Below are 27988 nucleotides of genomic sequence, written 5' to 3' on the forward strand. Positions count from 1 at the left end.
GATCGCTACAGGTTCAGCAGCCCCGAGGAGCTCGACTATCGCTGAACAATGAATTGGTCAAGCAGCCTCAAATGCTACTCGATGTCCTGTCGGCGTCTTCTCATCGTGTTTTCCTTCCCTCAAGTAGAAGAGCCTCTCAAGGAAAGTGATACGATCTTCCTAGTATTGACGAAGATCCCGTCACTGATGTTTTTGTTAAAAATCGTAAAAATATGAAACAAAAGATGATGGCTAGATAATACGCCAAAAAAACTCAGTCAAATAACACTGAGAATAATAGGCAAAATGTATTCTCCGAAGCGATGTTCTAAAAACCGGCTCGTCTCATATCAGTTTCGACAGCACAGAGAATTTGCCACATCTGACAGGAAGTATCCGAGACCAATAATAGCTCATCAAAACTTGTTTTCCTTAAGATCACCTTGCGTTCGCTCTAAAAGTGGTTCGATAAGAAGCTTTTAACAGATTTTAGAGTTTCGTCAAAATGTCGAAAACGCCAGTCACACGGCTATTTACAGATGTGCGCACATTGCAATACAGTAAGGTTTAGCTGCTTTGCAAGACCATCCTTGTGACGCAGTCCGGGCCTACGACATACTAAAGTGCACAAGCACCTGGCTCAAAAAGAAGGATCCATGACAAACAAACACTTTATTGTAAAGCGAAAGAAAAAAGCGCTGCACACAAAAAACTAGGCCTCTGCCTGGGTCTCCTCGAATTCCCCCTCGTCCTCAGGTGTGGACTCCTGGTACTGTTGGTATTCTGACACCAGGTCGTTCAAGTTGGACTCTGCCTCGATGAACTCATACTCGTCCATGCCCTCTCCAGTATACCAATGCAGAAAGGCCTTGCGGCGGAACATAGCTGCAAAAAAAATAATATATCAAGCAGGCCGGGTCACACTCCTAGAACTGTCCCCGAAAATGCGCTGTCCCAGAAACTCGACAGCAATGGGTACCTACAATGAAAGCATGTGCTTTTAAGAAGCACTTTCAAATCAAACACGATGGTCACCTGTAAACTGCTCGGAGATCCGCCTGAAAATCTCTTGAATGGCTGTGCTGTTCCCAATGAAAGTAGCAGACATCTTCAGACCTCGAGGCGGTATGTCACAGACAGCTGTCTTTACGCTGTTCGGGATCCATTCAACGAAGTGACTCGACTGCTTGTTCTGGATGTTGAGCATCTGGTCATCGACTTCCCGCATGCTCATTTGGCCTCTGAAGACTGCAGCAACTGTCAGGTAACGACCGTGGCGGGGGTCGCAAGCAGCCATCATGTTTTTGGCATCGAACATCTGTTGCGTCAGCTCCGGCACAGTCAGAGCCCGGTACTCCTGGCAGCCGCGGGACGTGAGTGGAGCGAATCCAGTCAGGAAGAAGTGGAAGCGAGGGAAGGGCACCATGTTAACGGCCAGCTTGCGAAGATCAGCATTCAGCTGCCCAGGAAATCTGTGAGGAATGGGACGGTGCTGATTAGAAGCCCGCTTAATTCACAAGGGGAGAGAGAATTTAGAGGTATGTTGGGCGCTCTTGTTTGGGAACAGTCAGAACAAGATTGTGGTAAGATTGTGGAGCAGCTACAACGGTCAGTGGAGGCATCTTGTAGAATGTCGCGATTGTTGCGCGCTGTTCATTCAAAGCTTTTGAATATCGGGTCATCAAATTTTAAATTCAGTTCTCTTCACGCCAGTGCAGACAACGAAGCCCAATGAAAGAACGAACTCATGAAAATTTCAGAAGTGACATAGTTTACACTTTGCCAGTCTGTTCTAGAGAACATTAAAACTGCATGCCTGTTATTTGCCTCAGCCAAATTACAACGGCGGAGAAACAAACCAGCTTCAGTAAGATAACATGATTTCTTCGGTTGCTGGTTTCGATTCATTGGCAAAATCACAAAAAATAAAAATGGATTCTTCACGTGGTCACTGCTTCGTATCCAGCTTCAAAGGTTATACAAATTACTACATTAGGAGAACATCGATGGGTATTAACTTCACCGGTCTGCCGGTTGTCGTGGCACTTTAGAATTATGTGATCGTTCTCCAGGCCCTAAACCACCATCTCCCAACAATGGCAACCAGTATTTATTCCATACTGACTGCTCAGCAGGCTAATGTTGTACTCTGCTCCCAACGTCCTCAGAAAGTGCCACTATTTATCGAAGAAAAACTTCCATACCAAAACGTGGGAATTTGTATTCCCTTTTCCCAAAGAGAAAACGGGGATAACTGATTTCAATATACGTGATGCTTTATATGGAGGTCCTGTACGCTAGGATTAAGGAGCTGAACGAGATAAATGTGCGCTTTATAAAGGAGAAAAAGTTCAAAAAGTATTCTCCACTGACACACACCTAAATTATTTCCAAGAGATTTGAGATGTTTGCTTTTGAACAGAGTAGTTTTTCATCATTTACAGCGCGAGGCCTTAATTTACCTTTTCGCCTCATGGGTTTTTTGAGGTACAGTGGTTAAACACGGCCATTTTATTCCCAATGTGTGCAATCGCATGCCGTAGATTAGGCGCCGCTCCATTATTCCCGACGACAGCCGCCTTCTCGTTATTGCTGCCGCTGCCGAATTCACTTTCCTTGAAGTGCTTTTCAAAGCTTCCTTGAGCAGCTGCTTGGCTGGCTATAGCAGGTGCGGTGTTTGTTAGTTTTTATGCGGACGGTGAGGGTGCTTTTATTTGCTTTCTTGCTCGTCATTGTATTTTCTGAAAATATTGCCACCACATGCACTTCATACATGGAGATTAGCTGTAATGTATTACTCTAAATATTTTGTAAAAGACCTTGGCGACCGCAGTCTTTGCAGTGCTTGTTCCATATTGAACCGATCACTGCCGTCGGAACTAGCAATTCGGCGGATGGTGTCGACCTCTTTGGGCTCTTTATGAACATGCATGAGGCGCTTAAGTGACCCCTTGAACGAAGCTGAGAAATACTTACCTCAGGCATGTGGTCACACCCGACATCGTTGCAGAAACCAAGTGGTTAAGGTCTCCGTAGGTGGGAGTCGTGAGCTTCAGCGTCCGGAAGCAAATGTCGTAGAGTGCTTCGTTGTGGATGCAGTAGGTCTCGTCGGTGTTCTCCACAAGCTGATGCATTGACAAAGTAGCATTGTAGGGCTCGACGACAGTGTCCGAAACCTAGAGGTAGCCGCAGGAAGAGAATGAGAACTTTGTGCATACCGACTAATCAAAATTCAAGGAAGGCGCCTTATAAAGCAAGGCCGAAATGTCATGTTTGCTTTGTTTCAAAGATGCTGAAATTGGGTCCTGCAGATAATGTCACACACCTTTGGAGAGGGCACTACACTGTAGGTGTTCATGATGCGATCGGGGTACTCTTCACGGATCTTCGAGATGAGCAGTGTGCCCATGCCAGATCCAGTACCACCGCCCAGGGAGTGGGTCAGCTGGAATCCCTGCATGCAGTCGCAGGATTCCGCCTCCTTGCGCACAACGTCGAGCACCGAGTCCACCAGTTCAGCACCCTCGGTGTAGTGGCCCTTGGCCCAGTTGTTGCCAGCACCACTCTGACCTGAAGGGGCAGGTTGTGAAAGGCGTATACTTGCACAAACTGTATTCTGAAGAAAATCAGTACTGGAATATGCAATAAAGGAAAGCCACTATCCAAACACACTTCACACAGCAGCCAGAAAGGCAACAAAAATTGACTTAAGTGGCCTGATGGCCATAGCCAATAGGGGGATAAACACCGCATTTCATAGGTAAAGTTAAGTTTGGATAATATTAGGATGCTGTTACGTGTGAATTAATTTAATTAGTTTTCAGGCATGTAAAGACTATAACAAGTGATGGCTATGTTTCACTCGGCCTTCAGAACTCAATCTCGGCACTAAGTCACTCTGGTAAAAGAGCTATGTGGCAGACAAGACGAGGACAGAAGGAGGCTCTCTGCAGTACCCATCTTTTATCGCTGTCCTAATTTTTTTTGCACTCTGCCAGATTTCTCCCGCTGAGGACTACATCCAGTCATTAATATGTCACATACCCGTTTTGCTGGAGTGATGTGGGGCGTTGTGTTCTGCGGTGTAGCAACTGCGGATAGAATCTTAATTTGGAAAAAGCACATATATTGCCACTCTCGTACTTACGCCCGTTTCGCTGCACATTAAAGTCGTGTTGAACCTTCAAGATTACGCGTGAGTTTTGGGGACCCTTCTAACGGAACTTATAAAAATGACTTCATATTCAACTCAAAGGCATAGAAGCAGAAGTAGAAGAAAGAGGAGAAGAAACAGAAGCGAATAGTTGTAAAAAAGAATCACCTTGTCGTACAAAGGAACCACCTAGTCGTACAAAGAAAGTACTTAGTGGTACAAACGAAGCACCTAAACGCACCAGCAGCCACCACCGCTAATGCTTTCGCATTTCTTCAATGCAGCAGACTGCAGTCGTCTCAGAGTTTTTGAGAAAGTTGTATGCATGTTAATTCTTCTTTGGGTGTTCAGCTAATGCCAAGGAATTACAGCTTTCAACCGTATTTGTTTTAGCAGCTGCCATAAAATGGTCCAAGAAATGTTCGTTTCCGGCCGTCTGGCTGATGACGGTAGGAATTGGGTTCATCGATGGTGGTATGAGCATCCGAACTGTGGTGACGTACTAGTGGATGTCATGCGCGCGTCAAATGCGGGAAGGGACGTTCTATAGACGTATCCGGGAACTTATATCCTAATTTTGGGATCCGAAGGACGTCTGAATGTCCGGCGTGGACGTACGTAGGACGTTCATTCGGCCGCCTTTATTTTGCATGGGATGGTCCCAGGGATGTCTGTAGTTCGTATTCGGGATAAAACTATAGGCCTCCATCGGAAGTCCTAACGTTTGGTAGCAGACGCCCTTCGTTCATTCTTTGGACACCGGTGGTCCATTGGGTGGGTTGTGGAGCGCTGTGTGCGATTCCAGGGCCGGAATAAGAAAAATGGGGCCCTGGGCTAATGCGCATGCAGGCCCCCTTTCCCTATACCGACAACACCCTGTAGCCTGCTGCGCTACTGGAAAATATGCCATTTCATTTTAATTCCACCAAATTAAAAAGAACGAAGTGCGATCAACGGGATTATTATTGTTGTTATTATTATGAGGAAAACAACAAAACTTGATGAAACGCGTGCGGTTGTAAACACCAACATATATGTTCACTTTGTGATTAATATCTGCATTCTCGTTTCAGCAAAGGCTAGGCTTTAAGGAAAAGTTTAGTGCACTCAAAACGAACAAGAACGTAGAAAAGACAACGCAGCTCAGATGTCGATCCTTCTGAAGCTAGGCTTCGTTTGCATCACTAAGTTTAATCCCGTGAGGAGACACATGGTTGTATCCAAAACATTCTTTATTAAAATTCAAGCATCAGACTGCAGTAATCGTTACACACGTTACTCTGAAAATATGCAACAAATATACACAATACTTAAGGCAATACAACACCATAAGAATGCACTAGAATACAGGTGAAAATTACCAACTGCAATTACAATACATTATTTGAAAATATTTTGTTAAAGCTAGTACACCAAATAAACGTGGCACTATCAAAAACAACAATAGTACAGTTCTCTATAAGCACGCTAAATATCACAAGAAGAACAAACAATGAATATTTGCATATATTGAATTATACTGCTCAGCGTTTCATTGGCCACGTGGAGGCTGGGAGGCGACACAACGAACTTATTGGAATTATTCATGTAGAAAGAAAGCCATGCACTGGGCGGAAAAAACTATACTTATGCTGCTTGGTGGAGGTAGCGAGTAGAGAGATAAGCAACGCTCAACACAGTTGAAGTTAACAGCTTGCGGAAGTTTCCGATAATGCGACGGATGAAAGAATTTGAAAATATATGTTCACGTCTGCAAACAATTCAACAAGTCATGGCTCGCATTGTACTCGGCTACAGAACACAATCTCTCCAGCGAGTCACTACGTAAAACGAGTGACAAATGACATGAACACAGGGGAGGGAGAGCCGCCTGCTGTGCTCATATCCTGTGTTATATCTGTCTTTAATATTTTTGTTTTATGCCGGATTGTCCCCGCAGACGGCCGCCTCCCTTCCTTGTGTAATGCGCCACCTATGCGTTTTGCTGAGTGATGTGGTGTTGTGTCAAAGGCGGATGGAATCTTTTGTAGCGAGAGCTACGCTAGACTATAGCCAGCGGGCCATTTCGGGTAAGCGTGTCTAGTCACTACTGCGCATGAACCACTAGTTGCACCGAGCCATAGGTGTTCCGCCGCTGCGTCGCGCCACACCTTTCTTAAAAATTCATTTTCAAGTTTTCTTTTTTCTTGTTTCCATCCCGCCTTTATCCATTCGATCTAGCGTCCACCGAGAGATATGGACAGTTGCCTCTCCATTTCCTTTCCTCAAAACCGAGCAAAACAAGTGAGCCGCCGGCGCTCATTTGGTGCATTGGTGTTGAAAACCTAGAGGCCGTTCATTTTTACGAAAGGAAAGGCGCACAAATGGCTCCCTGGGTCAGTGGACACCTCACTTTCGCTTTCATGTAAAGTGGCGTTGGCATGCAACTGCAAAAAATTAATGTGGATTAGCTCAGTTAATCTAGGGTATACAAAGCGAAAGGTGTCGGCGTTCACTGTGTTCTTGGCGTTGACAAAGTTCTAGACGACGATGGAGTTCAACAAAGGAAGGGCGCATAACTGGCTGCCTGGATATGGATATGCGGACGCCTCATTCAATTATTATTATGCATGTGGCAGTGGTGGGAGAGAGATGTGGCCTGAATGCAATAGCGCTGACAGCGTTGTGGCTGACATGCGGCACTGCAGCAATAGCTAAGCCGCTGCGTTCGTTTGCTGATCAATATCTCGCGATCAACCATTAACTGCGTGCCACCTCCCAGGGTGGCAGGGAGGGCGCGCTGCCTATCCAATGTGGGGAACGCATTCAAAGCATTCTTTTGCAGTTCGACACCAGCGCCACATGCATGAAAGCGAGATTTAGGTCTCCACTGACCCATGGAGCCGGTTGTGCGCCGCGGTGGCTCAGTGGTTAGGGCGCTCGGCTACTGATCCGGAGTTCCCGGGTTCGAGCTTGACCGCGGCGGCTGCGTTTTTATGGTGGAAAAACGCTAAGGTGCCCGCGTCTTGTGCGATGTCAGTGCACGTTAAAGATCCCCAAGTGGTCGAAATTATTCCGGAGCCAACCACTACGGCACCTCTTTCTTCTTTCACTCCCTCGTTTATCCCTTCCCTTACAACTCGGTTCAGGTGTCCAACGATATACGGGACAGATACTGCGCAATTTCCTTTCCCCCAAAACTAATTATTACATTTAATATTACGCCTTTCCTTTCGTGAAAATGAACGGCCTTTTCAAAGTTCTCAACGCCAATGAACTATGAACGCCGTCGGCTGACTAGATTTTTTTGGTTTTTGAGGAAAGGAAATGACACAGTAACAGTCTCACATATCTCGGTGGACACCCGAACCGCGCCGTAAAGGAAGCGATAAAGGAGGGAGGGAAAGAAAAAAGAGAAAACTGAAAATTGAAAGTTGGATTTTGAGGAAAGGCATGGCGCTGCGCAGCGCCGGAACACCTGTGGCTCGGTGCTACTAGTGGCGCATGCTCAGTAGTGACTAGGGAGCGAGAAAGAGAGAAATATGCGCGGTGAACCGCGCGTTGTGACGTTATGTGCTTCCTCTGAGCATCGCCACGGCGAAATAGCAAGTTTGCGGCCAGTAAAGCCTTCACTTTAAAACCCCACTTGATTGCCTTCCGCACTTTGGATATGCAGCGCGTCCACCCTGCCTCTGTGGCAGGTTGCAGTTGATGATCGCGAGAGGTTGATCACCCAATGAACGCTGCGGCCTATTACTGCAGTGCCGCGTGTCCACCACGAAGTTATCAGTGCTAATGTATTCAGAGACCCGCCGCGGTGACTCAGTGGTTAGGGCGCTCAGCTACTGCTCCGGAGTTCGCGGGTTCGAACCCGACCGTGGCGGCTGAGTTTTTACTGAGGCAAAACGCTAAGGCGCCAATGGGCTGTGCGATGTCAGTGCACGCTAAAGATCCCCAGGTGGTCGAAAATATTCCGGAGCCCTCCACTACGGCATCTCTTTCTTCCTTTCTTCTTCACTCCCACCCTTATCCCTTCCCTTACAGCGCGGTTCAGGTGTTCAACGATATATGAGACAGATACTGCGCCATTTCCTTTACCCAAAAACCAATTATTATTAATGCATGCAGCCCACATGTCTTCACCATCGTCACGTAACTCGAAGGGCGAGTGAAGCGTCCACTGACCCGGGGAGCCAGTTTACGCACTTCCTTAAGCGTCTAGAACGGTGTCCACGTCAATGAACACATTGAACGCCGACAGCTTTTGCCTTGTATTTCCTCGATTAACGGAGCTAATTCCGATTCAATTTAATTTCGAAATGGCCCATGTGTTGCCTCTCTCGTAATATGCTCTTTTCACGGCGCACTACATTCTTGATGAACCACCAAGCTTGCGTCTCAATCTTGGCGGCCTAGGTTTCGCAAGGAACTGATGAGAATGCTCATATTTCAAACTCGAAGTACTTGATTGCGTGGCTGTATTAAACTGACTGCCACTCGGACTGGATTATACTGAGCGAGGATTCGCTGCGCGTACAGAGATGTGGGTACAAATTTAGCCAGTTCTGCGCTTTAAAGATTAGTCTGCACTGTGCGCTCTTGTGGGTGCGTTTATGTAGTAGATTTTAAGCCGAGAAGCCCCTTACCGAACACAAAGTTATCCGGCCGGAAGAGTTGTCCAAACTGTCCCGAGCGGACGGCGTCCATGGTTCCCGGCTCCAAGTCAACCAGGATGGCCCGAGGCACGTATTTACCTTCTGAAACAAAAAATAAATATCACTTAGCGGCAACAAAGATACCGTGCAGTTATTACAAGTACCTGCGTCACAACAAAGCCAGTTAAAGAAAGGAAATGGAGCGCACCAACTGTAGGTGTCATAGCAAATAAAAGCGGCACTACTAGGCCCTTCCGCCACCTCCCGGCCTTTAAACAGATGATCCAGTTATATTTAATAATAAAATATTTAAATATCTTTCAGCAGAAAAACAGAAGGTGAAATGTTGATAGATAAATTGAGATGGATCAAAATGATGTCACTACATTAACGTCCTGTTGCGACTCCTGTTTCGATTCTGTTCCGTATTACTAAACAAACGGTGTCCTATATGGGATTAACATTCCGAATTCTGTACATGGGCTGTCATCAACGCAGTAGTGCCGGCCTCTGGATAAATTTGCACCACCTCGGGTTACTTTACGCGCAATAAGATCGCAGAACACACGGCTCTTTATGGTCTCGCCTCCATAGAAATGCGTCCGCCGAATCATGGATGTCATGATCGAGTCCCTTCCAAATGAAGCACAGCGGCGGTATTAGCAAACATAGAGTTAAAAACTCCTTACAAACTCACTGCAGCAAGAGGAAACGTAGTAGAGGGGAGACGTACTATGTCCTCGTCAAACCTGACGAGGGAATTCAAAACCAGCGTTCGAACCCCACCGCGGCGGCTGCGTTTTTATGGAGGAAAAACGCTAAGGCGCCCGTGTGCTGTGCGATGTCAGTGCACGTTAAAGATCCCCAGGTGGCCGAAATTTTTCCGGAGCCCTCCACTACGGCACCTCTCTCTTCCTTTCTTCTTTCACTCCCACCTTTATCCGTTCCCTTGCGGCGCGGTTCAAGTGTCCGCTGATATATGAGACCGACACTGCGCCATTTCCTTCCCCCAAAACCAATTATGATTATTATTATTATTATTATTCCAAACTCATTCGCGTTGTGAACATTCATTGCCTATGAGAAAAAAGGCTTTGGTCAAGAACCTTCAATCTAATCCCTGCGGGACTTGTGGCAATGCAACCTCAAAAGCTGCAATGGCCTAGCATAACATGCCGCAAGCAGAAGAGGTCACTAGGCGTTGCACTTTGACCTGACTAGATTTGCGCGATCGGTTGTAGAATTTAAAGCTTGAAGAGCAAAGGCCTGCCGTTGAAGAAGCTCCATTGACAGGCCAGATATCAGCTTAACAGCACAAACAGCGCTATTAAGGCAGGAGCGAGAATAAGGGACAACCATACACACAGCGTTCGGTTTTGTCTTTCGCTTGCTGTTTCTGTTGAAGTCATGTGCCAAACGGCCCGGAAAATTTCCCTAATGCTTAGCAGTGCGAAACAGCCGCAAGGCAAGATAAACTCGACGGGGAAGCTTCAAAGTGAAATTATCAACCGAAATACAGCCAGACGCGTACCGGAGGCCTCATTGTAGTAGACATTGATGCGCTCCAACTGGAGGTCCGAATCACCATGGTACGCCCCGCTCGGATCGATGCCATGCTCATCGGAAATCACCTCCCAAAACTGCAGACGGGAAAAGATTTCAGTAATTAGAGTGGCGTCACATCGCGCAGTGGCGGCAGTCAAATCATATTTAGATGCTGTAATTCACAGCGAAAGCAACATATAACTGCTACAGTTCCACTTGTCAACTGGTTTTTGTAGTCAACTCGTCAACTGTCATCGATTCTCACCCGCCATGTGTCTTGCTGATGGCGGAAAACCGGAAGGGCCTAAGATCGCTTGAGGCTTTTGGATTGCATCATACGCGAAAACTAGGTCGCGCGAAAAAAAATTCCGTCAAAGAATCTTCGCCGATCGCTTTGCGGCAGTCATTTGCCATAAAACTGTTCCATGTCACCTCACCGCCAAGACCGATTGTCTCGAATTTTTTACAACCGGGAATAAAGTCTGAGCTATATGCCATAACACAACAATATCTCAACGCTCTCAAAGCGCGAGCAGTAATTAAAAGGTCAGAGCGAAAGGAGTGGTCAAGAACAAGAGCCTTCGATGAGCATTAGCTAGGGCTCAACATTGTCCAACGCGAAAAGGCCACAACTTAGAACGAAAGCAGTACGTCTGCTAAAAGCCGCGACTGCTTTACAGGCAACTGCTTTCGCCCGTATCCTGAAACGAGATTCTAGTACGTGGCGTTTAGGACGCAACGTAATCACCAACGTAAAAAGCGCCGGGACCGGCACTGGGACCGAAAGGCAACCGCGATCCCCTGAGCCGTGAAATAACCCGCGAGGTGGTAGAGGTGGCTTACCTTCGCCCCAATCTGGTTGCCACACTGGCCTGTCTGAATGTGGACTATCTCGCGCATGTTCGATGCCACTCCGAGACTAAGCTGTCAAGATGCCGACTGCCTGCCCGGGTCAAGGGTCCACGTATTTGTAGCCTTGCGCCGCATCAACGCTCACTTCTTCCTCAACTCTGTTCCTATGTGCACGCGTGTCAACTCAATAGCGCATAAAGTAGTGCCGCAGCCTGTTCCTGCCATGGTAAATGCGTTTCAGAGCTTATATATAAGGCCTTCAGTTCACGTACAGGATGCCGTGTAAAGGATATGCGCCGTACAACGCGAACTATTTTTCGTTTCGCAAAGCTTCCGGCACAACGGGGTTCTCTCAACTGGCTCCAGGGGCGAACTCGGCCTCTTCTACTTTCTTTTCTCGGTGCTCGAAGTTGATTTCGCTCGAAAGAACTAATGTGCATTCTGCAGCATAATCTTTTCACTTTTCTAGCCTTTCGATTTGTGCGCGTGCCGTCGGTTCTAAAGTTTGAATGTTACCGACCGATTGGAAAACTTTACTTCATCATCATCAGCAGCAGCAGCAGCCTGACTGTAGCCCCAAGAGGTTAGGGACCTGAGTCCAGGGCCTCATTATCTGTTCCAATCGGGGTTGCCTGGTCGATCAGTCTGCGCTGGTCATCCTGGTTTGAGCTCTCGAAACAGTGGCTTCCCATTGGGAGCAAGGGGTTGGGTGTGGTATGAGAGGTTGGGTTGGGGGTTTGGGTGGGTCATTATCATCATCGTCGTCATCAGCCCGACTACGCTCACTGCAGGAGAAAGGCTTCTCCCATGGCTCTCCAATTATTCCTGTCCTTTGCCAGCGGCGCCCACCTTATGCCTGCAAACTTCTTAATCTCATCCGCCCACCTAACCTTCTGCCAAACGTTGCCAGGTTCAGATTGGGTGGCTATGCGCCAATATATGCCTGGTGAACAGCAAGCGATTAACACAGACAATTTGCGCAGAAATTGTTCATTCGGGCAGTGATTTTACTAGGTGTAATGTTCGATACTTTTGATGGATCATGCAATTCTTTAGTAAATGTGGATTCACAATACGGGCCTCTTGCCATTCCTTGGTCCGGGCGGAGTTCTGCTTTCGGTGCGTTAGGCATGCACACTGCCCGCGGACAATTGCCTGATGTTGGTGAACGTAGCACGGTGACAGGCCGTGCGTATGCCTAATCCACTTACAGCCGCTTGCTCCGACCTCCAGCATCACAGGTGCTGATAACAGGATTAGACATGCGCATCACCTTTCACTGTGCGACGTTCACCAACATGGCAGCCAAGGATCCGGGGTCCGCCGTCAGAAAAAAGGATATCGGAATTTCTGCTGGAACCCCTGGTGCGCAGATAACCGGGGCCAATGTACCCTGTCCACTCACTCCCCCACCGTGGGTACGTACCATTCAACCAGAGGCCAAAATCATCATCATCATCAACCGGGGCCAGGCCAGATACGGGCCAGGCGCGAACTTAACGAACTGAAAGTAGAAAGTCACGCGAAGCCTGTTTCGAGACACAAAAACTGGTCTCCAGATTTTCTTTTTAGTAATTGTCGAGTTTAACGTCTCGAACCGACACATGGGGTATGAGGAACACCGTAGTGGAGAGCTGGAGAATAATTTAGCCCAAATGGGGATCTTAACATGCGCCACATGTCACTGCAGCACACGGGTATTTTTGTATTACGCTTCCATCGAAATATGGCCGCCGCGGCAGGAATCGAACTGGCGACCTTGGTATCAGCAGACGACCGCCAAAGGCACTGCGGCGTCTCCGATATGGGGTTCATCGTGTAAACAGACCTTAACATAACGTAAGAGGAACAAACTTGGAGCCTTCCTCAATAGCCATGGATATCCGCATACCTAGTGTACAGAATTAAGCGAAAAATGGTTGCATTTGCGCCTTCCCCGTGCTGTTCATCAAAACAGGTGTTTAAAATAACTTCCTGTGAATTAAACATCAGGCCCCAGCAGCAAACCAGACAATTCCTTACCAGCATTTGTAACGGTGGCAAGCTGAGTGCGATTTGGTACGGGCCTCCTTACGTTCGAAATTGTTCATTAACTGGATTAAATATGCTGAGTATTTTTTTGTGAGAACACGACTGTGACCCCTCTCTCGCGAAATTCAGTACATACAATTTTAACAGCTTTTCAGAGTATGTTGCACAGCTTGCGCATTGCTTCCCGGGTTAAGGCTTCCAAGGTGCCGCAGCATCGAGCAGGCGTTTCCATTACGCTCGTCCAACCAGGATCTGTTGTAACGATACTCACGAATTGTAAAAACGAAGTGAGTACACAAAAAGAGACGCGACTACAGTGAGGAGGGCAATGGATTTGTCGTAATGTCTTCCCTTCTGCCGTAACATGGGCTTACGTTTTGCGGTGGTATATTTATAAATGCGACACCTACCCAAAACCCGATCTGCGCTGAATAATTATAATAATTGGTTTTTTGGGGGAAAGGAAATGGCGCAGTATCTGTATCATATATCGTTGGACACCTGAACCGCGCCATAAGGGAAGGAATAAAGGAGGGAGTGAAAGAAGAAATAAATAGGCGCCGTAGTGGAGGGCTCCGAAATAATTTCGACCACCTGGGGATCTTTAACGTGCACTGACATCGCACAGCACACGGGCGCCTTAGCGTTTTTCCTCCATAAAAACGCAGCCGGTCCGGTCGGGTTCGAACCCGGGAACTCCGGATTAGTAGTCGAGCGCCCTAACCACTGAGCCACCGCGGCGGGCATCTGCACTGAAGGAGTAGGTGATTTGTGGTCAACCGTCTTTGGTTGTCGTTGGTCTCGCAAGGTTAATGACTCACTCCCATAAAGAGGGGTCAGCTCAGAATCCGTCGAAGGCCAAGAAGTGCGTAAAAAGTGTACCTTATATTTTTTAAAGGAAATTTGAGTTTTTAGAGATGAACACATCGCGGAACGTCGTAAACCTCCTCTTCCTCATCTTTGTGTGAATCATGAGCTTGCCGTTAAAAAATATAAACACTGATCGAACAGTTCGTTTATGCGGTTGAATGTAAGTAAATAAATGTTATTTGAGTCATTAATTCGTTGTGCTTACCCAAATGAAGCTTTAGAACTTACATACGCTCGGAGTGCCTTGTGCTTGTCAGTGAATGGAACGAGGAAAACGCTACGGACGAGGATGATGAGCGCAGTGTAGGTCGTAATTTCTAATCTGTAGCATATTTCCTTGCCATGAGATGCCTAACATTTCCTGTATACTGAGAAAGAATTTGATATATATATATATATATATATATATATATATATATATATATATATATATATATATATATATATATATATATATATATATATATATATATATAGAAAGCGGCTCTTTTAGGGGGAGGGGCAGAAATTATGTAACATATACTATTGTTTCTGGTATACAGTCTGCGAGTTATACATGATAAAAAATTTATATTTTGCGCTTTGCAGACCATCTGTATATATGCACTGCACAGCATTTTTTTCTTTTTCAGCATCGCTGAATGTGGCACAAAATTCGCGTAGCTTACTCTATTGACACGTTTTGTGATACTTGAACTGCGCCAAATATAATTTTATGAGCTGTTCGCACGCCTGATTCTGATAGTGTATGTAACGGGTGCGGAAAGTCTAGTATTTTTCTTCTTGGCAGCCGTCTCCAGACTCATACATTCCAGAACCCAGTTATGTGTAGACTTGATTATCCGTCACAATATTCAAATGTGTGCAAGCTATGTCACCACAACGCGGATCTCAACCATATATATTGGAAATGCCCTTTTGCCCCCCTGGAGGGAAAAAAATGTCTGTCGCTTGACCAATGGGAGGCTCTCCTATTCAGCACCGATCTGATGATTCAGACAAGTGTCGTACAACTGGCCGAAGACGCCGCCACAAGTCAGGACATTCTGGCTGTCGTTTAGGCGAGGGGCCTAAAGCCTCTCAAACTGTTGGAAATAAAAGTTTTACAATCCATATGCAGCCAAAATTGTGCGTTGCGGACTATACACTGCGTGCGGACTGTATACCGGATATTACGGTAAGGCGATAAAAATGCAACGAGTTCCAATCCAGCAGTGCACGAGTTGTCGCCGAATTTCGCGTTACACTGCCGCGACCTGGATGCTATTTGACCACGAAAATCCTCGCAGTCGCCGACGACAACAGATGGTACAGATCCTTCACAGTAACGTCGAGTCGCAGACAATCAGTCGTAATTACACCAGCGGTAGCCCCATCGAGAAGGCTTCCCAAATATTCCGCCATGGGGTTACCAGCTGAGAACCACTTACCATGACATGGGCTCTACACACCGGGAATCAAATCACGAACGCCACAGCTCGCGGTCATAAAACCAAGCGGTAGTCGACGAAGTGGGAACCTATCCTGTAATGCAAACGTACTACGGAGACATACTTGCGCCCCTCAGGGACATCAGGAAGCGCTTTCATACCTGCCATGCAAAACTTGGAAGGATCACTTAAGCTCCGCCCTAAGGGTATAACGCGGTAGCGCAATCGGTTAATTACCATATATGCAAACGGTCGTTCTCTACTTTGCATCCAAAAATACCTGGGCATTCAATACCTGGGCAATCAAGATCTTGCGATTTTTCACTCACAACACCGAAAACACGAACATCGGCACTGGATTTTCGGGTGAACGGGGCCTTTACCGCTATCGCGTTAAGAGCTGGTGATGCTGACGCTAAACTGCTATAGAGACAAAGAGCTGTTTACGCCAGGCCCTCGCCGGAAATATCGCTCCCGCTTCCAACCATAGGGCTTTCAGATCACGAAAGCTCGCGTGGCTTCCAAAGCACCTACCCTCTGTTTCTGTGGACACCACGCTAAGGGATTCTGAATCAATAGCGCCGAATTCAACACGGGTAATGTTCGTTGAGTATTAAGGATTGAGGGCTCCTCACAGTGGCGAATCGCCAAAGCCTTTGGCGACGAACCTTTCTGCTCTGCGTCCCGGGTTAGGGCTATGCCGCTCACAGAAGAACGAGATATGGGCCTTGTGGTTCGATCGCTACAGGTTCAGCAGCCCCGAGGAGCTCGACTATCGCTGAACAATGAATTGGTCAAGCAGCCTCAAATGCTACTCGATGTCCTGTCGGCGTCTTCTCATCGTGTTTTCCTTCCCTCAAGTAGAAGAGCCTCTCAAGGAAAGTGATACGATCTTCCTAGTATTGACGAAGATCCCGTCACTGATGTTTTTGTTAAAAATCGTAAAAATATGAAACAAAAGATGATGGCTAGATAATACGCCAAAAAAACTCAGTCAAATAACACTGAGAATAATAGGCAAAATGTATTCTCCGAAGCGATGTTCTAAAAACCGGCTCGTCTCATATCAGTTTCGACAGCACAGAGAATTTGCCACATCATCTGACAGGAAGTATCCGAGACCAATAATAGCTCATCAAAACTTGTTTTCCTTAAGATCACCTTGCGTTCGCTCTAAAAGTGGTTCGATGAGAAGCTTTTAACAGATTTTAGAGTTTCGTCAAAATGTCGAAAACGCCAGTCACACGGCTATTTACAGATGTGCGCACATTGCAATACAGTAAGGTTTAGCTGCTTTGCAAGACCATCCTTGTGACGCAGTCCGGGCCTACGACATACTAAAGTGCACAAGCACCTGGCTCAAAAAGAAGGATCCATGACAAACAAACACTTTATTGTAAAGCGAAAGAAAAAAGCGCTGCACACAAAAAACTAGGCCTCTGCCTGGGTCTCCTCGAATTCCCCCTCGTCCTCAGGTGTGGACTCCTGGTACTGTTGGTATTCTGACACCAGGTCGTTCAAGTTGGACTCTGCCTCGATGAACTCATACTCGTCCATGCCCTCTCCAGTATACCAATGCAGAAAGGCCTTGCGGCGGAACATAGCTGCAAAAAAAATAATATATCAAGCAGGCCGGGTCACATTCCTAGAACTGTCCCCGAAAATGCGCTGTCCCAGAAACTCGACAGCAATGGGTACCTACAATGAAAGCATGTGCTTTTAAGAAGCACTTTCAAATCAAACACGATGGTCACCTGTAAACTGCTCGGAGATCCGCCTGAAAATCTCTTGAATGGCTGTGCTGTTCCCAATGAAAGTAGCAGACATCTTCAGACCTCGAGGTGGTATGTCACAGACAGCTGTCTTTACGCTGTTCGGGATCCATTCAACGAAGTGACTCGACTGCTTGTTCTGGATGTTGAGCATCTGGTCATCGACTTCCCGCATGCTCATTTGGCCTCTGAAGACTGCAGCAACTGTCAGGTAACGACCGTGGCGGGGGTCGCAAGCAGCCATCATGTTTTTGGCATCGAACATCTGTTGCGTCAGCTCCGGCACAGTCAGAGCCCGGTACTCCTGGCAGCCGCGGGACGTGAGTGGAGCGAATCCAGTCAGGAAGAAGTGGAAGCGAGGGAAGGGCACCATGTTAACGGCCAGCTTGCGAAGATCAGCATTCAGCTGCCCAGGAAATCTGTGAGGAATGGGACGGTGCTGATTAGAAGCCCGCTTAATTCACAAGGGGAGAGAGAATTTAGAGGTATGTTGGGCGCTCTTGTTTGGGAACAGTCAGAACAAGATTGTGGTAAGATTGTGGAGCAGCTACAACGGTCAGTGGAGGCATCTTGTAGAAGGTCGCGATTGTTGCGCGCTGTTCATTCAAAGCTTTTGAATATCGGGTCATCAAATTTGAAATTCAGTTCTCTTCACGCCAGTGCAGACAACGAAGCCCAATGAAAGAACGAACTCATGAAAATTTCAGAAGTGACATAGTTTACACTTTGCCAGTCTGTTCTAGAGAACATTAAAACTGCATGCCTGTTATTTGCCTCAGCCAAATTACAACGGCGGAGAAACAAACCAGCTTCAGTAAGATAACATGATTTCTTCGGTTGCTGGTTTCGATTCATTGGCAAAATCACAAAAAATAAAAATGGATTCTTCACGTGGTCACTGCTTCGTATCCAGCTTCAAAGGTTATACAAATTACTACATTAGGAGAACATCGATGGGTATTAACTTCACCGGTCTGCCGGTTGTCGTGGCACTTTAGAATTATGTGATCGTTCTCCAGGCCCTAAACCACCATCTCCCAACAATGGCAACCAGTATTTATTCCATACTGACTGCTCAGCAGGCTAATGTTGTACTCTGCTCCCAACGTCCTCAGAAAGTGCCACTATTTATCGAAGAAAAACTTCCATACCAAAACGTGGGAATTTGTATTCCCTTTTCCCAAAGAGAAAACGGGGATAACTGATTTCAATATACGTGATGCTTTATATGGAGGTCCTGTACGCTAGGATTAAGGAGCTGAACGAGATAAATGTGCGCTTTATAAAGGAGAAAAAGTTCAAAAAGTATTCTCCACTGACACACACCTAAATTATTTCCAAGAGATTTGAGATGTTTGCTTTTGAACAGAGTAGTTTTTCATCATTTACAGCGCGAGGCCTTAATTTACCTTTTCGCCTCATGGGTTTTTTGAGGTACAGTGGTTAAACACGGCCATTTTATTCCCAATGTGTGCAATCGCATGCCGTAGATTAGGCGCCGCTCCATTATTCCCGACGACAGCCGCCTTCTCGTTATTGCTGCCGCTGCCGAATTCACTTTCCTTGAAGTGCTTTTCAAAGCTTCCTTGAGCAGCTGCTTGGCTGGCTATAGCAGGTGCGGTGTTTGTTAGTTTTTATGCGGACGGTGAGGGTGCTTTTATTTGCTTTCTTGCTCGTCATTGTATTTTCTGAAAATATTGCCACCACATGCACTTCATACATGGAGATTAGATGTAATGTATTACTCTAAATATTTTGTAAAAGACCTTGGCGACCGCAGTCTTTGCAGTGCTTGTTCCATATTGAACCGATCACTGCCGTCGGAACTAGCAATTCGGCGGATGGTGTCGACCTCTTTGGGCTCTTTATGAACATGCATGAGGCGCTTAAGTGACCCCTTGAACGAAGCTGAGAAATACTTACCTCAGGCATGTGGTCACACCCGACATCGTTGCAGAAACCAAGTGGTTAAGGTCTCCGTAGGTGGGAGTCGTGAGCTTCAGCGTCCGGAAGCAAATGTCGTAGAGTGCTTCGTTGTCGATGCAGTAGGTCTCGTCGGTGTTCTCCACAAGCTGATGCATTGACAAAGTAGCATTGTAGGGCTCGACGACAGTGTCCGAAACCTAGAGGTAGCCGCAGGAAGAGATTGAGAACTTTGTGCATACCGACTAATCAAAATTCAAGGAAGGCGCCTTATAAAGCAAGGCCGAAATGTCATGTTTGCTTTGTTTCAAAGATGCTGAAATTGGGTCCTGCAGATAATGTCACACACCTTTGGAGAGGGCACTACACTGTAGGTGTTCATGATGCGATCGGGGTACTCTTCACGGATCTTCGAGATGAGCAGTGTGCCCATGCCAGATCCAGTACCACCGCCCAGGGAGTGGGTCAGCTGGAATCCCTGCATGCAGTCGCAGGATTCCGCCTCCTTGCGCACAACGTCGAGCACCGAGTCCACCAGTTCAGCACCCTCGGTGTAGTGGCCCTTGGCCCAGTTGTTGCCAGCACCACTCTGACCTGAAGGGGCAGGTTGTGAAAGGCGTATACTTGCACAAACTGTATTCTGAAGAAAATCAGTACTGGAATATGCAATAAAGGAAAGCCACTATCCAAACACACTTCACACAGCAGCCAGAAAGGCAACAAAAATTGACTTAAGTGGCCTGATGGCCATAGCCAATAGGGGGACAAACACCGCATTTCATAGGTAAAGTTAAGTTTGGATAATATTAGGATGCTGTTACGTGTGAATTAATTTAATTAGTTTTCAGGCATGTAAAGACTATAACAAGTGATGGCTATGTTTCACTCGGCCTTCAGAACTCAATCTCGGCACTAAGTCACTCTGGTAAAAGAGCTATGTGGCAGACAAGACGAGGACAGAAGGAGGCTCTCTGCAGTACCCATCTTTTATCGCTGTCCTAATTTTTTTTGCACTCTGCCAGATTTCTCCCGCTGAGGACTACATCCAGTCATTAATATGTCACATACCCGTTTTGCTGGAGTGATGTGGGGCGTTGTGTTCTGCGGTGTAGCAACTGCGGATAGAATCTTAATTTGGAAAAAGCACATATATTGCCACTCTCGTACTTACGCCCGTTTCGCTGCACATAAAAGTCGTGTTGAACCTTCAAGCTTACGCGTGAGTTTTGGGGACCCTTCTAACGGAACTTATAAAAATGACTTCATATTCAACTCAAAGGCATAGAAGCAGAAGTAGAAGAAAGAGGAGAAGAAACAGAAGCGAATAGTTGTAAAAAAGAATCACCTTGTCGTACAAAGGAACCACCTAGTCGTACAAAGAAAGTACTTAGTGGTACAAACGAAGCACCTAAACGCACCAGCAGCCACCACCGCTAATGCTTTCGCATTTCTTCAATGCAGCAGACTGCAGTCGTCTCAGAGTTTTTGAGAAAGTTGTATGCAAGTTAATTCTTCCTTGGGTGTTCAGCTAATGCCAAGGAATTACAGCTTTCAACCGTATTTGTTTTAGCAGCTGCCATAAAATGGTCCAAGAAATGTTCGTTTCCGGCCGTCTGGCTGATGACGGTAGGAATTGGGTTCATCGATGGTGGTATGAGCATCCGAACTGTGGTGACGTACTAGTGGATGTCATGCGCGCGTCAAATGCGGGAAGGGACGTTCTATAGACGTATCCGGGAACTTATATCCTAATTTTGGGATCCGAAGGACGTCTGAATGTCCGGCGTGGACGTACGTAGGACGTTCATTCGGCCGCCTTTATTTTGCATGGGATGGTCCCAGGGATGTCTGTAGTTCGTATTCGGGATAAAACTATAGGCCTCCATCGGAAGTCCTAACGTTTGGTAGCAGACGCCCTTCGTTCATTCTTTGGACACCGGTGGTCCATTGGGTGGGTTGTGGAGCGCTGTGTGCGATTCCAGGGCCGGAATAAGAAAAATGGGGCCCTGGGCTAATGCGCATGCAGGCCCCCTTTCCCTATACCGACAACACCCTGTAGCCTGCTGCGCTACTGGAAAATATGCCATTTCATTTTAATTCCACCAAATTAAAAAGAACGAAGTGCGATCAACGGGATTATTATTGTTGTTATTATTATGAGGAAAACAACAAAACTTGATGAAACGCGTGCGGTTGTAAACACCAACATATATGTTCACTTTGTGATTAATATCTGCATTCTCGTTTCAGCAAAGGCTAGGCTTTAAGGAAAAGTTTAGTGCACTCAAAACGAACAAGAACGTAGAAAAGACAACGCAGCTCAGATGTCGATCCTTCTGAAGCTAGGCTTCGTTTGCATCACTAAGTTTAATCCCGTGAGGAGACACATGGTTGTATCCAAAACATTCTTTATTAAAATTCAAGCATCAGACTGCAGTAATCGTTACACACGTTACTCTGAAAATATGCAACAAATATACACAATACTTAAGGCAATACAACACCATAAGAATGCACTAGAATACAGGTGAAAATTACCAACTGCAATTACAATACATTATTTGAAAATATTTTGTTAAAGCTAGTACACCAAATAAACGTGGCACTATCAAAAACAACAATAGTACAGTTCTCTATAAGCACGCTAAATATCACAAGAAGAACAAACAATGAATATTTGCATATATTGAATTATACTGCTCAGCGTTTCATTGGCCACGTGGAGGCTGGGAGGCGACACAACGAACTTATTGGAATTATTCATGTAGAAAGAAAGCCATGCACTGGGCGGAAAAAACTATACTTATGCTGCTTGGTGGAGGTAGCGAGTAGAGAGATAAGCAACGCTCAACACAGTTGAAGTTAACAGCTTGCGGAAGTTTCCGATAATGCGACGGATGAAAGAATTTGAAAATATATGTTCACGTCTGCAAACAATTCAACAAGTCATGGCTCGCATTGTACTCGGCTACAGAACACAATCTCTCCAGCGAGTCACTACGTAAAACGAGTGACAAATGACATGAACACAGGGGAGGGAGAGCCGCCTGCTGTGCTCATATCCTGTGTTATATCTGTCTTTAATATTTTTGTTTTATGCCGGATTGTCCCCGCAGACGGCCGCCTCCCTTCCTTGTGTAATGCGCCACCTATGCGTTTTGCTGAGTGATGTGGTGTTGTGTCAAAGGCGGATGGAATCTTTTGTAGCGAGAGCTACGCTAGACTATAGCCAGCGGCCCATTTCGGGTAAGCGTGTCTAGTCACTACTGCGCATGAACCACTAGTTGCACCGAGCCATAGGTGTTCCGCCGCTGCGTCGCGCCACACCTTTCTTAAAAATTCATTTTCAAGTTTTCTTTTTTCTTGTTTCCATCCCGCCTTTATCCATTCGATCTAGCGTCCACCGAGAGATATGGACAGTTGCTTCTCCATTTCCTTTCCTCAAAACCGAGCAAAACAAGTGAGCCGCCGGCGCTCATTTGGTGCATTGGTGTTGAAAACCTAGAGGCCGTTGATTTTTACGAAAGGAAAGGCGCACAAATGGCTCCCTGGGTCAGTGGACACCTCACTTTCGCTTTCATGTAAAGTGGCGTTGGCATGCAACTGCAAAAAAGTAATGTGGATTAGCTCAGTTAATATAGGGTATACAAAGCGAAAGGTGTCGGCGTTCACTGTGTTCTTGGCGTTGACAAAGTTCTAGACGACGATGGAGTTGAACAAAGGAAGGGCGCATAACTGGCTGCCTGGATATGGATATGCGGACGCCTCATTCAATTATTATTATGCATGTGGCAGTGGTGGGAGAGAGATGTGGCCTGAATGCAATAGCGCTGACAGCGTTGTGGCTGACATGCGGCACTGCAGCAATAGCTAAGCCGCTGCGTTCGTTTGCTGATCAATATCTCGCGATCAACCATTAACTGCGTGCCACCTCCCAGGGTGGCAGGGAGGGCGCGCTGCCTATCCAATGTGGGGAACGCATTCAAAGCATTCTTTTGCAGTTCGACACCAGCGCCACATGCATGAAAGCGAGATTTAGGTCTCCACTGACCCATGGAGCCGGTTGTGCGCCGCGGTGGCTCAGTGGTTAGGGCGCTCGGCTACTGATCCGGAGTTCCCGGGTTCGAACTTGACCGCGGCGGCTGCGTTTTTATGGTGGAAAAACGCTAAGGTGCCCGCGTCTTGTGCGATGTCAGTGCACGTTAAAGATCCCCAAGTGGTCGAAATTATTCCGGAGCCAACCACTACGGCACCTCTTTCTTCTTTCACTCCCTCGTTTATCCCTTCCCTTACAACTCGGTTCAGGTGTCCAACGATATACGGGACAGATACTGCGCAATTTCCTTTCCCCCAAAACTAATTATTACATTTAATATTACGCCTTTCCTTTCGTGAAAATGAACGGCCTTTTCAAAGTTCTCAACGCCAATGAACTATGAACGCCGTCGGCTGACTAGATTTTTTTGGTTTTTGAGGAAAGGAAATGACACAGTAACAGTCTCACATATCTCGGTGGACACCCGAACCGCGCCGTAAAGGAAGCGATAAAGGAGGGAGGGAAAGAAAAAAGAGAAAACTGAAAATTGAAAGTTGGATTTTGAGGAAAGGCATGGCGCTGCGCAGCGCCGGAACACCTGTGGCTCGGTGCTACTAGTGGCGCATGCTCAGTAGTGACTAGGGAGCGAGAAAGAGAGAAATATGCGCGGTGAACCGCGCGTTGTGACGTTATGTGCTTCCTCTGAGCATCGCCACGGCGAAATAGCAAGTTTGCGGCCAGTAAAGCCTTCACTTTAAAACCCCACTTGATTGCCTTCCGCACTTTGGATATGCAGCGCGTCCACCCTGCCTCTGTGGCAGGTTGCAGTTGATGATCGCGAGAGGTTGATCACCCAATGAACGCTGCGGCCTATTACTGCAGTGCCGCGTGTCCACCACGAAGTTATCAGTGCTAATGTATTCAGAGACCCGCCGCGGTGACTCAGTGGTTAGGGCGCTCAGCTACTGCTCCGGAGTTCGCGGGTTCGAACCCGACCGTGGCGGCTGAGTTTTTACTGAGGCAAAACGCTAAGGCGCCAATGGGCTGTGCGATGTCAGTGCACGCTAAAGATCCCCAGGTGGTCGAAAATATTCCGGAGCCCTCCACTACGGCATCTCTTTCTTCCTTTCTTCTTCACTCCCACCCTTATCCCTTCCCTTACAGCGCGGTTCAGGTGTTCAACGATATATGAGACAGATACTGCGCCATTTCCTTTACCCAAAAACCAATTATTATTAATGCATGCAGCCCACATGTCTTCACCATCGTCACGTAACTCGAAGGGCGAGTGAAGCGTCCACTGACCCGGGGAGCCAGTTTACGCACTTCCTTAAGCGTCTAGAACGGTGTCCACGTCAATGAACACATTGAACGCCGACAGCTTTTGCCTTGTATTTCCTCGATTAACGGAGCTAATTCCGATTCAATTTAATTTCGAAATGGCCCATGTGTTGCCTCTCTCGTAATATGCTCTTTTCACGGCGCACTACATTCTTGATGAACCACCAAGCTTGCGTCTCAATCTTGGCGGCCTAGGTTTCGCAAGGAACTGATGAGAATGCTCATATTTCAAACTCGAAGTACTTGATTGCGTGGCTGTATTAAACTGACTGCCACTCGGACTGGATTATACTGAGCGAGGATTCGCTGTGCGTACAGAGATGTGGGTACAAATTTAGCCAGTTCTGCGCTTTAAAGATTAGTCTGCACTGTGCGCTCTTGTGGGTGCGTTTATGTAGTAGATTTTAAGCCGAGAAGCCCCTTACCGAACACAAAGTTATCCGGCCGGAAGAGTTGTCCAAACTGTCCCGAGCGGACGGCGTCCATGGTTCCCGGCTCCAAGTCAACCAGGATGGCCCGAGGCACGTATTTACCTTCTGAAACAAAAAATAAATATCACTTAGCGGCAACAAAGATACCGTGCAGTTATTACAAGTACCTGCGTCACAACAAAGCCAGTTAAAGAAAGGAAATGGAGCGCACCAACTGTAGGTGTCATAGCAAATAAAAGCGGCACTACTAGGCCCTTCCGCCACCTCCCGGCCTTTAAACAGATGATCCAGTTATATTTAATAATAAAATATTTAAATATCTTTCAGCAGAAAAACAGAAGGTGAAATGTTGATAGATAAATTGAGATGGATCAAAATGATGTCCCTACATTAACGTCCTGTTGCGACTCCTGTTTCGATTCTGTTCCGTATTACTAAACAAACGGTGTCCTATATGGGATTAACATTCCGAATTCTGTACATGGGCTGTCATCAACGCAGTAGTGCCGGCCTCTGGATAAATTTGCACCACCTCGGGTTACTTTACGCGCAATAAGATCGCAGAACACACGGCTCTTTATGGTCTCGCCTCCATAGAAATGCGTCCGCCGAATCATGGATGTCATGATCGAGTCCCTTCCAAATGAAGCACAGCGGCGGTATTAGCAAACATAGAGTTAAAAACTCCTTACAAACTCACTGCAGCAAGAGGAAACGTAGTAGAGGGGAGACGTACTATGTCCTCGTCAAACCTGACGAGGGAATTCAAAACCAGCGTTCGAACCCCACCGCGGCGGCTGCGTTTTTATGGAGGAAAAACGCTAAGGCGCCCGTGTGCTGTGCGATGTCAGTGCACGTTAAAGATCCCCAGGTGGCCGAAATTTTTCCGGAGCCCTCCACTACGGCACCTCTCTCTTCCTTTCTTCTTTCACTCCCACCTTTATCCGTTCCCTTGCGGCGCGGTTCAAGTGTCCGCTGATATATGAGACCGACACTGCGCCATTTCCTTCCCCCAAAACCAATTATGATTATTATTATTATTATTATTCCAAACTCATTCGCGTTGTGAACATTCATTGCCTATGAGAAAAAAGGCTTTGGTCAAGAACCTTCAATCTAATCCCTGCGGGACTTGTGGCAATGCAACCTCAAAAGCTGCAATGGCCTAGCATAACATGCCGCAAGCAGAAGAGGTCACTAGGCGTTGCACTTTGACCTGACTAGATTTGCGCGATCGGTTGTAGAATTTAAAGCTTGAAGAGCAAAGGCCTGCCGTTGAAGAAGCTCCATTGACAGGCCAGATATCAGCTTAACAGCACAAACAGCGCTATTAAGGCAGGAGCGAGAATAAGGGACAACCATACACACAGCGTTCGGTTTTGTCTTTCGCTTGCTGTTTCTGTTGAAGTCATGTGCCAAACGGCCCGGAAAATTTCCCTAATGCTTAGCAGTGCGAAACAGCCGCAAGGCAAGATAAACTCGACGGGGAAGCTTCAAAGTGAAATTATCAACCGAAATACAGCCAGACGCGTACCGGAGGCCTCATTGTAGTAGACATTGATGCGCTCCAACTGGAGGTCCGAATCACCATGGTACGCCCCGCTCGGATCGATGCCATGCTCATCGGAAATCACCTCCCAAAACTGCAGACGGGAAAAGATTTCAGTAATTAGAGTGGCGTCACATCGCGCAGTGGCGGCAGTCAAATCATATTTAGATGCTGTAATTCACAGCGAAAGCAACATATAACTGCTACAGTTCCACTTGTCAACTGGTTTTTGTAGTCAACTCGTCAACTGTCATCGATTCTCACCCGCCATGTGTCTTGCTGATGGCGGAAAACCGGAAGGGCCTAAGATCGCTTGAGGCTTTTGGATTGCATCATACGCGAAAACTAGGTCGCGCGAAAAAAAATTCCGTCAAAGAATCTTCGCCGATCGCTTTGCGGCAGTCATTTGCCATAAAACTGTTCCATGTCACCTCACCGCCAAGACCGATTGTCTCGAATTTTTTACAACCGGGAATAAAGTCTGAGCTATATGCCATAACACAACAATATCTCAACGCTCTCAAAGCGCGAGCAGTAATTAAAAGGTCAGAGCGAAAGGAGTGGTCAAGAACAAGAGCCTTCGATGAGCATTAGCTAGGGCTCAACATTGTCCAACGCAAAAAGGCCACAACTTAGAACGAAAGCAGTACGTCTGCTAAAAGCCGCGACTGCTTTACAGGCAACTGCTTTCGCCCGTATCCTGAAACGAGATTCTAGTACGTGGCGTTTAGGACGCAACGTAATCACCAACGTAAAAAGCGCCGGGACCGGCACTGGGACCGAAAGGCAACCGCGATCCCCTGAGCCGTGAAATAACCCGCGAGGTGGTAGAGGTGGCTTACCTTCGCCCCAATCTGGTTGCCACACTGGCCTGTCTGAATGTGGACTATCTCGCGCATGTTCGATGCCACTCCGAGACTAAGCTGTCAAGATGCCGACTGCCTGCCCGGGTCAAGGGTCCACGTATTTGTAGCCTTGCGCCGCATCAACGCTCACTTCTTCCTCAACTCTGTTCCTATGTGCACGCGTGTCAACTCAATAGCGCATAAAGTAGTGCCGCAGCCTGTTCCTGCCATGGTAAATGCGTTTCAGAGCTTATATATAAGGCCTTCAGTTCACGTACAGGATGCCGTGTAAAGGATATGCGCCGTACAACGCGAACTATTTTTCGTTTCGCAAAGCTTCCGGCACAACGGGGTTCTCTCAACTGGCTCCAGGGGCGAACTCGGCCTCTTCTACTTTCTTTTCTCGGTGCTCGAAGTTGATTTCGCTCGAAAGAACTAATGTGCATTCTGCAGCATAATCTTTTCACTTTTCTAGCCTTTCGATTTGTGCGCGTGCCGTCGGTTCTAAAGTTTGAATGTTACCGACCGATTGGAAAACTTTACTTCATCATCATCAGCAGCAGCAGCAGCCTGACTGTAGCCCCAAGAGGTTAGGGA

At 46.9% G+C, this 27988-nt stretch overlaps 2 protein-coding genes across 6 annotated transcripts; both read right to left on the reverse strand.

Moving 5' to 3' along the window:
• Positions 1 to 634: 634 nt before the first annotated feature.
• On the reverse strand, positions 635 to 11473 carry LOC144132430 (tubulin beta-4 chain-like). Of its 3 annotated transcripts, none has more exons than XM_077664845.1 (7): positions 11155 to 11473; positions 10298 to 10406; positions 8758 to 8865; positions 3305 to 3549; positions 2956 to 3155; positions 1015 to 1451; positions 635 to 864 (listed from the first exon to the last, which is right to left on the reverse strand). In XM_077664845.1, exons 1-7 carry the CDS (start codon positions 11209 to 11211, stop codon positions 692 to 694), a joined length of 1329 nt encoding a protein of 442 aa, XP_077520971.1. In that variant the 5' UTR covers positions 11212 to 11473; the 3' UTR covers positions 635 to 691. The 3 variants fall into 3 exon arrangements, with proteins under 3 accessions (XP_077520971.1, XP_077520965.1, XP_077520979.1); XM_077664839.1 differs by having other exon boundaries at positions 8758 to 8868; positions 11155 to 11472; XM_077664853.1 differs by lacking the exon at positions 8758 to 8865 and having other exon boundaries at positions 11155 to 11471.
• A 5395-nt stretch (positions 11474 to 16868) lies between these two features.
• Positions 16869 to 27708, reverse strand: LOC144132446 (tubulin beta-4 chain-like). Of its 3 annotated transcripts, none has more exons than XM_077664869.1 (7): positions 27389 to 27708; positions 26532 to 26640; positions 24992 to 25099; positions 19539 to 19783; positions 19190 to 19389; positions 17249 to 17685; positions 16869 to 17098 (listed from the first exon to the last, which is right to left on the reverse strand). In XM_077664869.1, exons 1-7 carry the CDS (start codon positions 27443 to 27445, stop codon positions 16926 to 16928), a joined length of 1329 nt encoding a protein of 442 aa, XP_077520995.1. In that variant the 5' UTR covers positions 27446 to 27708; the 3' UTR covers positions 16869 to 16925. The 3 variants fall into 3 exon arrangements, with proteins under 3 accessions (XP_077520995.1, XP_077520987.1, XP_077521004.1); XM_077664861.1 differs by having other exon boundaries at positions 24992 to 25102; positions 27389 to 27706; XM_077664878.1 differs by lacking the exon at positions 24992 to 25099 and having other exon boundaries at positions 27389 to 27705.
• Positions 27709 to 27988: the final 280 nt, after the last annotated feature.

This window comes from Amblyomma americanum, chromosome 1 (assembly GCF_052857255.1).
Source record: "Amblyomma americanum isolate KBUSLIRL-KWMA chromosome 1, ASM5285725v1, whole genome shotgun sequence".
Classification (NCBI taxonomy): domain Eukaryota; kingdom Metazoa; phylum Arthropoda; class Arachnida; order Ixodida; family Ixodidae; genus Amblyomma; species Amblyomma americanum.